Source organism: Episyrphus balteatus, chromosome 2, assembly GCF_945859705.1.
Source record: "Episyrphus balteatus chromosome 2, idEpiBalt1.1, whole genome shotgun sequence".
NCBI classification, from domain to species: Eukaryota; Metazoa; Arthropoda; class Insecta; order Diptera; family Syrphidae; genus Episyrphus; species Episyrphus balteatus.
The window spans coordinates 119,168,287-119,179,399 of record NC_079135.1 but is presented as its reverse complement, the minus strand read 5'-3'; the positions used below and the strand labels follow the sequence as shown (position 1 = coordinate 119,179,399).

At 33.5% G+C, this 11,113-nt stretch overlaps 1 protein-coding gene across 1 annotated transcript; it reads left to right on the top strand.

Moving 5' to 3' along the window:
• Positions 1-13: 13 nt before the first annotated feature.
• On the top strand, positions 14-9,862 carry LOC129910158 (protein stoned-B). The gene is made up of 8 exons (XM_055987430.1): positions 14-1,838; positions 1,898-2,989; positions 3,046-3,214; positions 3,278-3,529; positions 3,589-3,770; positions 3,828-4,038; positions 4,105-4,250; positions 8,845-9,862. The coding sequence occupies exons 1-7, from the start codon at positions 14-16 to the stop codon at positions 4,247-4,249; spliced, it is 3,876 nt and encodes a 1,291-aa protein (XP_055843405.1). The 3' UTR covers position 4,250; positions 8,845-9,862.
• Positions 9,863-11,113: the final 1,251 nt, after the last annotated feature.

The following is an 11,113-nucleotide window of genomic DNA, read 5'->3' as shown; positions in this document are numbered from 1 at the left end:
AACTAAATTCAAAATGGCGAATCCCTTCCTTATGATGGGAGATGATATGGATGATGGGGCTGATGCTGCTGTCAATCCATTCTTGATGCAAGCCGGTCCCGAAGAACCAGCTGGTGAAGATTTTGACAATCCTTTCGCTGGGCAAACCAATCCGTTTGCATTTGGTGATGATGCTGAGGAGGAGCTACCACCAACAACAGTTGCAACAACAATGGCTGACATCTTCCAAGCTCAGCCGACAGCTGCCAAGACTACAAATGCAAGCGCCTTTCAATCGATTGACCCAGCTATGAGCTTTTTTGGAACCACTATCGAAGCTGATGATGATGCCATGGATCCTAGCTCAGAGGAGAGTGGAAAGAAAGGTCCTCCACCCCGACCATCACCACCTTCCCAGCAGACTCAAGATCTTATCTACTCGGTGTCAGATCAGCTTGACCAGGCGAGTTCTCAACTGCTTGGTCGACTTCCTGCAACTAGGTCCCCAAGTCCAGTATCAATGCGGGATCTTCATTCTCCAAGCCCAACACCAGACTCAGGCTTGGCGGATCTTCTTGATGTTTCCGACAGTGGATCTTCAGCAACTCAAGGCTTCGATATGGACTTGATGGGAAGTAGCAATGAAAATCCATTCGCAGCTCCAACCTCCATACCAACCGTTCAAGCAGCAACACCAATGCCGCAACAGACTAAAGCCTTACCGCCACGACCACCACCGCCCAGACCGGCACCACCAAGGCCAACGCCACCATCTATCCCAGGAGCTCCCCCAAGACCTGTTCCACCTCAGCCCAATCAGCAACAACAGGCTAAAGAACCTGATGATCTGTTTGACATGTTCGGAACAACTGCACCAGCTAAACCGCCACCACCAAAAAGTAAGGAGGACATTTTGAGTTTATTCTCGAAACCGTCACCTCCACAACCAGCGCAACAAGACTTACTTAGCGGAGATATCGTACTAGATCCAATGCCAGAGGGAGAACAGCAAAAAACCGAAGAAGCCGCTGTAACAACACCACCAGGTGGCGCTGCCGAAGCTGAGCCAAGTCCATTAATTGAGACTGAGGAACCGGTTGAAGAAGGTAAAGAAGATCCAATATTCTCTTCAACTCTAACACATCCAGATGAGAGTAGTCAAGACATAACCAGCCATCCTCAGGCAGCTGTTGAGGAAGAAAAATTGGCCATTGCCCCAGAGATTCCTAAAATGAGAGCACCAACTCCGGATATAGAAATAACCACCGTTGAAGATTTGCCCCGATCTGACGATGAAGAAGAACCCGAACCTGTACCTGTACCGCCTCCAGAAATCATTGAGACACATGCTGACCCAGAACCGTTAGAATCGGAACCGGAAGAGGTAGCTGAGGTGGAAAAGACCGAAGCTGATCATAGTCCACCAACTGAATCGATTGTTACAACTCAAGCTGTTCCTGAATCTCCAATCGATGCCAATTCAAGCTATCAGGCTAGTGAACCGGAGCAAATGGATACGGGGCTTGATTTTGCTCCACCATCGGGAACAGCTTCGGCTAATCCATTTGCTAGTCCTGATGCTGATGAAGAAACCTATCCACAACCAACAGTTGTGACGAATATATTCGCTGTGGAAGAACCAGCGGTGACTAATATATTTGCTGTTGATCCGGAACCAGCTGTTAATATCTTTGCTGCTGATCCAGATCCAGTTCCGGTCGTTGCAACAAATATATTTGCTGCTTCAGATGAGTTTGATGCTTTCTCAGCCAAGTTCGACTCGGTTAAGAAGGACAATGTTAGTCTTTTGGATGGTTTTGGAGGTGGAATCACTCCAACCAGTACTGGAGGTGGTGATGGTAAGCAAAACCATTTTTTTCATTCGTTTTATATAATTCACAGTCACTTTGTTTTTTAGCTTGGGGTGATACCGATGACTTTGGTGCTGTTACACCTGCAGCTCCTGACGATGGTTTCGGTGTGGAAGACGGCTTTGATCCCTTCCTGGCCATGCAAGCTCCCGAACGCAGTGATTCTGTTGAATCTGTTGACAAGGAATTCAGCGTTGTTATTCGACCTAAAGCTGAAAACGCTCAGGGTGTAACACCGGCTCTAGCTCCACCACCACCACCACGTGGTTCACAAAATAACTCAGTGTATTCGGGAGACACTTCACCCCGAGTCAATCCATTCGATAAAGGTGAAGAAGATGCAGGTTTTCCAGCACCAGCAGTAGCTGCTGATCAAACCGTACCACCAATGCAACGCACAGACTCACAAGAAACTCCACAGACTCCTCTCTTCGATGAAGATGTTTCGCAGCCATTAGAAGACTTTCCAAGACTTAACTATGTTGGACCCGGATGGGAAATGCAACTTCGACAACCGAATAAAAAGAAGATTACCGGTCAAAGGTTTTGGAAGAAGATCTTTGTCAAAATGGCGATACAAAATGATGTGCCAGTTATTCAGCTATTCAATCAAGCTTCAGATAAGCAACCATTCCAAGAGTTACCACTTCAACCGTCTTATTCGGTTTCGGAAGTTGGAGCTCAGCAATATGATCAGTTTGGAAAGATCTTCACCATGAAGCTGCAGTATATCTTTTATAAAGAAAGGCCTGGAGTTAGACCAGGCCAGGTTACCAAGGCTGGAAGAATTACAGATAAGCTAAGTCAGTTTGCCCAATATGCAATCGCTGGGGATTACCAGGGTGTCAAGGAGTTTGGAAGTGACTTGAAAAAGCTTGGTTTGCCGGTTGAACATGCTCCGCAATCTTCACAGTTGTTTAAGATTGGATCAATGAATTATGAAGATATGAAGCAGCTTTCAGTTTGCATTGAAGAAGCACTGTTTAAGATCTCAGCTCATCGAGATCGGGCTTTGAATTATAAAATGGAAGAAGTTCAAGTTACTGCAGTGGATGAGATCTATGTTGAACAGGATTCAGAAGGGAAGATTCTGAAGCAGATTGCAAGAGTAAGACTGTTCTTTTTGGCTTTCTTATCAGGTAAGCTTTTGTCGAAAATTGTCAAGAATAACCTTGACCTTGATAACTTTTACCAGGAATGCCAACTATTGAACTTGGTATGAACGACATGTGGCGACAAGGAAAGGAAGTTGTTGGACGTCACGATATCATTCCAGTTGTAACCGAAGAATGGATTCGTCTGGAAAAAGTTGAATTCCATAATTCTGTTAACTTGGAAGAATATGAAAGAACCCGAACTATTAAGTAAGCAGTCTTCAAAGAACTTCTAGGCTTTAAACCTTTATAATATTTGTTTTTTTTTTTTAGATTTCAGCCACCAGATGCTTGTTATATTGAGCTGTTCCGTTTCCGAGTACGCCCGCCAAAGAATCGAGAGCTTCCACTACAGCTTAAAGCTACGTGGTGCGTTACAGGTAACAAAGTTGAACTTAGAGCTGATATCTTGGTGCCAGGCTTTGCATCGCGTAAGCTGGGGCAAATTCCATGTGAGGATGTCTCTATTCGATTTCCGATACCGGAATGTTGGATTTACCTGTTTCGCGTAGAAAAACATTTTAGGTATGACAGCGCCATCTACATTTCAAATTTGGTACTAATTTTTTTTTTAATCTTTTTAGATACGGTTCGGTAAAATCCGCACATCGTCGTACGGGCAAAATTAAAGGTATTGAGAGAATCCTTGGAACAGTTGACACCCTGCAGGAATCACTTATTGAAGTTACATCGGGTCAAGCCAAGTATGAGCATCATCATCGGGCTATTGTATGGCGTTGTCCGCGACTTCCAAAAGAAGGGCAAGGTAAAATAAACACTTCTTAACACCTTTAAGAAAGTTCTAAATCGAGTATACTTTTAGGAGCCTACACAACTCATCAAATGGTCTGTCGAATGGCATTAACTTCCTATGACCAGATACCAAGTGAACTGGCACCATTTGCCTTGGTTGAATTTACTATGCCAGCAACACAGGTTTCGCATACAACTGTTCGTTCAGTAAGTGTTCAAGATTCGGATAGCGATGAACCACCAGAAAAGTATGTTCGATATTTGGCAAGACATGAATATAAGTAAGTTTTGTTTGATAATTTTTAACTATCTTTAAGAAAAGGTTACTAAATAAGTTTGTGGTTTAGGGTTGGAATTGAAACTACACATGGCGAATCACAAAATGCTTACTTGGCTGCTACCAGGCCTACGAGTATTAAGGAAGCACCTGCATCACCACAGCCAGCTGCTTCTCCAATGCCACCAAGTGATTCGGATTCAGATTCAAATTAAGGTAATTTTATAGTATTCAGAGACTGAAAATGGAAAACTCTTAGAGCAAAAAATTATGGAAACTGTGTACATCTGCGAATTGTTTTTAAGTCACACAGAAACCAAAATAACATCTAGAAATGAAGTGGTTTAACTCTTAAAAGGTAATTAATTTTAGAGCAATCAGGTATTTAGCTGCACGAAGTTTTTGATAAGTTTGCAAAATTACACACAATTATCCCATGTATTTTGTATTTTTGTATATTATCTTGGATGTTAATAGTTATGTACTTGTTACAGTACAGTGAGGAACAAAAACGAGTGCATAATATAAATAAGTCAAGCCAAAAGTTAAAATTGATCTTTCAAGTTCCAATTCTCTCTATCTGGGCTTCATTGTATCTTTGACTTGATACGATGGAAGTGTTCTTCGGTCTATGTTAGTAAATGCCTTCTGAAATCTATTGATTTTGGTTTTGTTTCATTAAATTACACATTGTGTGCTTTGCGCCTTCTGATTTTTATCGAAAACTGCTGCGTTTTCCAAAAAAAATTCAGATCAGAAAATTTTGAAAACTCGAACTGCTAGATTTGAAGTCAGAGTGAATTCGTAATCTTCAACTTCAATTTAGTGAGAAACATTTAAAAAATCTTAAATTTAACAAGCAAAAAAAAAGATACCCACAAGACTCAACCTTATTTCAAATCAAAATAACGAGTTATTTGGTATAATTTGAAAAATTTGTATGGGAGGTATACATAATCAGCCCTATTTAAAGTCTAGTGCATTTATACCAAATTTGACCACCCCTAAATTTTTTTTGCTCATTCGATAGAACATTATCTGAATATCATTACCCTGATTTTTCGCACTCGTGAAATTCACCTTTCGGCCGCCATCTTGGATTTTAGTTTTTGTTAAATATCTCGATTTCTATTTATCCTACATAAAAGTTGTGTATACAAGAAACGTAGGCAATTAAATTTCGCGTCTTTTATGTTAAGAACACTTTTACGATATTCTGAATATTAAAAAAGTTACAAGCCAACAAATTAAAAGAAAAAAGTGACAATTTTAAAGTTTTGAGCACTTTTTATCAAAATTATGAAAAAACGTATCGAAAAAAGATTATTCGCCTTATTATTCTCTACAACTCTGCCATACAACTGTTTTTTGTATCGCTATAATTAATAAAGTTATTAATACTTTTTTGTTAAATAATACCCCTTTTTTACGCAATGAAGAGACTTAAATATAAAAAAATTGCAGGTCCTGAATTTTCTCTTGTAACATAAAGCTATAAGCTATATATAGATTTGGTAAAAAAAAAAAATTAAGAAAAAAGTAAAGATAAAAAACACAAACAGAAAAGAGCATTTTTAACAAAAAAAGTATTAATAACTTTTGTATTTATAGCGATAGAAAAAAAAGTTGTAAAGCAGAGTTGTAGAAAATTTTAAGGTAAATAATCTTATCTCGGAAGGTTTTTTCATAATTTTGATAAAAAGTGCTCAAAACTTTAAAATTGTCACTTTTTCTGGTTTTTTTACTTTGTTGACTTGTAACTTTTTTAATATTCAGAATATCGTAAAAGTGTTCTTAACATAAAAGACGCGAAATTTAATTGCCTACGTTTCTTGTATACACAACTTTTATGTAGGATAAATAGAAATCGAGATATTTAACAAAAACTAAAATCCAAGATGGCGGCCGAAAGGTGAATTTCGCGAGTGCAAAAAATCAGGGTAATGATATTCAGCCAATGCTCTATCGAATGAGCAAAAAAATTTGGGGGTGGTACAAACTGCTGGGTCGCCCATACATGACCATTATATATGCACTGGACTATTATTAGATTTCACTAAACAGCTCTAAACTGCTGCATAGTTATACAGTGCATAAAGTTTTATATAGCCTCTATGCAACGTTACATAAATTTATATTTATAAAACATTTTCTTAGCCATTACAGTTATGCCAGGTTTGTGTCCAAATAAGTACTAAAAATGGAAAACAACTCCATCTGTCAATAAAATAACTCCATCTGATTCGAAAATAAACATAGAAAAAAAAAAAAGAAAAAAAAACAATAACGCCAAAGTTTCTCGTAAATTATATCAGGAAAAAATGTCCAAATTTCTTATTTTTTGTTTTAGTTGAAAAAAAAAATATGTATGAACCTTGTACCTATACAAATCATTGCTACATAATGTTTTCTTTTTCTGAAAATTATGTGATGTTTAAATGATATTACAGTACCTTGCCATATTATTAGGCCCAAGCGAAAAAATACAATTTTTCATGTTGCTGAATTTTTAAAGTTTTTGTAGAAATATCTTTATTTTTTTTTGTCTCATCTACTTACATTTACATTTACTTTATCATGTAGACACGGATTTACATAAAAAAAAAGTTGGAAACATACTGTGAATAGCTCTGCTTGTCTGGTCTTCTACGAAAGTAAAAACTGTCCCAAATCTAAGAACATTACGTAATAACCAGACGATCAGAGCTTTTATATTTATGCAAGATGGGGCCTTTGCCATAAAGTTAAGAATGTCAAGTTATTCCTCGAAACAAAAATTTAAGTATTGGACCCGTCTGGAAATTTTCCGGTCATGAATTCCATAGAAACATTCTTTTGGAGCTTATTCCCTTTTGCACGTTATTTTTTATCAAAATTTATGAATACTTTAATTTTTTTAATGCAATCCTCATTTAAATGATAAGTGTAAGTAAATGAGACAAAAAAAAAATGAAGATATTTCGACAAAAACTTTAAAAATTCAGCAACATGAAGCAAAAAATTGTATTTTTTTCGCTTGGGCTTAATAATATGGCAAGGTACTGTATATATATTAGGGTGGGTCAAAAAAATCGAAATTCTTTTTTTTGATTTGGTACTCCAAAAAATCGATTGCTAGACCCCTCTAGAATATACACACCAAATCGCAATGCATACGGGTCATAAGAAAACTATTGAAATCAGTGAGCATTGGTTTGGATACGAATATCTTCTAAACGGTTAAAGCAATCACTTTGATTCCAAGGAATTTTTTGTAGAACGTTTAAGCCCCTACAAGAATATATCTTGCTAATTTGAAAATAATGAAGTTTAAGTGAATTGGAAATTTTTTAAAAATATAAAATGGTTTTATAATTTTTTTTAACTTTGACCTCGAATATCTTTAGAATGGTTAGATTAATGAAAAAAGTTAATAAAACCTTTTTTGTAGAACAATCAATTTCCAATAAGAATATGTCTTGCGCGTTTGATTATTATTATTTTTCAATTTGTTACAAAATTAAGAACAAAAAACGAATTTTTAAATTTTTCGGAGTACCAAATCAAAAAAAAAGAATTTCGATTTTTTTGACCCACCCTAATATATATATTATATTCTTATTCAGGCTCTAAACAACCCAATACAATCTCTTTTAAACGTTGCATACATTTTATAAATAACAATTTTCTGTTTAAAGACATTATAAGGAGTACATAATGCTATATACTGTTTATGATGACGATGAGTTTATAAATAGGGCTGAATATGTACCTATATTATACACTTTCTAAGCGATATATAAAAAAAGAAAAACAAAAAAAAAACAACTTCAGGCTGTGTAAATGTGTACAAATGGACGCACAGACGCACGGACGGAATTGCGAGACCCACTTTTTCGGAATTCTCCATAATCGTAATCAAATTTTTTTTCGACAAGAAACGAATACTTGCCCTATAGAGCAAGTAAGAAAATTAATGATGGCCCTCAGGTTTTAAATTTGTATCAATTTTTATTGTTCTCTTTGCAATTTTTATTTTAGCTATCAATTTTAAAAGTTATTTGGAAACTTGCCATGTTAACAATCATAATTTAATTGATACAAATTATTTAGAACCGAAGACTTTTTACTGAAAGTTAAAAAATAGGGTTGCCACTTTTCAAAAAGCAACTTCTATGTGGCAACTCTATTTTAAAGGAAAAATTGTCACATAGCAAATACATTCATACCCTTGTAGTTTTCTCAAATAAGAGCATTTTTGAAATGCCAAGGACCAAAGAAAAAATTAGTAAAATAATTTAGGGAATGTAGGCGCACTAATATGCCAACCCTATTAAAATAAAAAAAAAAACTTTACAAGAATTTTCTCTGAACAAAAGAGTACTATTTTTTTAAACACTATAAGGCTTAACTATAGTCAAAAAATTTAGCATTACACTCTTACCTATCTTAAAAATGTCAGGTACCACCTCTAAAATTCTGACAAGTACTCGGCAACCGTACACTAATACTAAAAACACAGCGCAAGTCCCTCCTCCTATTAATATTCCTTGACTAAGTGAAACTGTTAATTGCCCCAGTCTGTGTGTTGTGTGAATCTCCTTTAAAATTTTCGTGTTTTATTAGAGACCAAGATTCTTTTAGTAAGCTACTTTTCTTTACTAAAATCTTCTTAATAACAAATTTATCATCTTTGATAGAAAAGCAAATTATGTATTTGAATCGTTTAGAAAATGAAATAAAAGCCATTTTTTTTTTTAATATTTTCAAACTTTTTGCAACCTTTTTTAATTTTTTTAATTCTTATTTAAATTTTTTTCTTCTTTTCCAGATCAAATATGACTCGATTATAATAATAAGAAATCAGCAGATAAATGAACTTATCATAACTAAAAAATTGTTATAAATGTAGTATTATTAGCCTATCATTAAACTCACCGAAATAAAAACAAAAAAAAAGTAAACTTTCATTTAACATTTTATTTTACTATACAAAAAAAAATCATATTAATTATGTATAATCATAAATAAATTAAACAAAAAAAAAAAAATTAAGTATGATAAATTAAACATCGAAGCAATAGTAGTTAATATTAATGCTTAGAAAAAAGAAATCGAATAAGCTGATTTATTGTCATCAAACATCATCAATATCATCATGAAAGCAATTTTAAGCTAAATCGCTTATTATTTGTATAATATGATTTTTAGCCAAAAAAAATGGCTGACTAAATAAAGAGAAAAATAAACATAAAAATAAAAATAAATTTAAAATTGAATAATGTTGCCCGATGTAATTTACTAATTTACGTGTTTTAATCAAAATTATATGAAAAAATCTTTAAATGTTTATCTGACTCAAAATTTTGAACTAAATTTTGGATCGTAACAAATTGGAACGTTCAAATTTTTTTTCAAAGCGAAATTGAGTTGATGGACACAATTTTATTTGTTTTCCTTAATTTTCCCCTGCAATGTACTTAAAATATCGACATATTAGTTGACAATAAGCATAAATAAAAAATTAAAAAAAATATATAGAAAAAAAAATACATATTTCCTGAAATGAAAAAAAAATTAAACAAAAAATAAAATTAAATTAAAATATCTCGTACGCTAATGTGTGGAATTGTTATTCGATTATAAATATGTATCTAACTATAATATTAAATTAATACAAAACAAAAAATAGTAAAAGAAAAACAATACAGATTGTATAAAATAAGAAAAACAAAAAAAGAATTAACTAAAATATTGTTTTATATACAGATTTTATTTAACTAGTACAAATTTTATTTTTCTGCTTTCCTACATATTAATTTAAAAAACAAGCTTAAATTAAAATATATTATATTTAAATTATTATGTATAAATTAAGTATACCAACCAATGTGAATGTAAGAACGATTTAAATATAAGTAAAAAAACATAAATAAAATAAAAATAAAATATTTATAAATAAATAAGTATTATGTATGACTTAAACAAAAAAAATAAAGTAATAAATAAAATGTATTATTATTGTTTAAAAAATAAAAATTTACGTTGTTGACATATTTATATATAAACCTCAAAAAGCTATGTTAAATTTAAATTTTAATTATATCATTAAACAAAAATCTTATTTAAATTTTAAACATAAAATGTATTATTCTTATTATTATTATTATAATTATATCATCTCGCTCTTAGTAAGTTAAAACTGTAAAAAAAAAAGTAAGAAGAGATATAAATATATATATATACTCCCGACCTGCAGCTTGCAGCATAGAATATACTTAAAAGTTGTTAATAAATTGAATACTACTCGTATGTGTGGTAGTCCTGTAAACAAGTATTAGTATTTTTATTCAGGAATACTAAAGCTAATTGCTAGAAAGTCGCCAAATAACTCCACATACCAAGTTTGACATTAATCAGTCCATCCGTTTAGGCCGTAGCTCCTTATACCAGACAGACAGACAGACGGACTTCCGGGACCCACTTTTTTGGAATTCTCTACCATCGTAATGTCATGGAAAAATGTTATCTCAACTTTTTTTTTGTACGAATGCATAACTTGATATATAGTACCTATATCGCAAGTAAAAAAATAATAATAATAACATCAGGAACGTAAGCCTACAAATGTGGCAACCCTATTCAAATGAAAACAACACTGAAAAAAAAATCTGTTTTGAACAAAACAGTAAAACTTTGTATGCACTACAAAGCTAAATTATACACCAAAAACGCTGAGTTCTACTTCTCAATAATTATAGACAAGTACTCGGCAACCCTACGCAAATCCTGAAAAACAATAAAATTACTTCTTTTTAAACCAAAGTACATCAGATTTTAGCTAAGACTCTCTTCTATCTAAAAATGTAGGGTGCCACCTCCCAAATACAAACAAGTACCTATTCGGCAACCCAAATCAAATGCCAAAAAACACTAAAATCACTTTTTTTTTTAAATTAAATCAATGTATCGAACATTAACCGTATCAAACACATTAGGTATACCCGACATTTTGTAAACAGAAAAGATTCTTAGCTAAGAGCTGATGTATGTTTTAGCCTTTAACGTTTAACTCTTTCGAATAATATACACTTTGGCTT

Excerpts from the sequence above, each read along its gene's own strand:
- LOC129910158 (XM_055987430.1), top strand. The coding sequence starts at position 14 with ATGGCGAATCCCTTCCTTATGATGGGAGATGATATGGATGATGGGGCT. Across the intron at positions 3,530-3,588 it reads CGCGTAGAAAAACATTTTAG|ATACGGTTCGGTAAAATCCG; the intron begins GTATGACAGCGC and ends TAATCTTTTTAG. Across the intron at positions 3,771-3,827 it reads ACTTCCAAAAGAAGGGCAAG|GAGCCTACACAACTCATCAA; the intron begins GTAAAATAAACA and ends GTATACTTTTAG.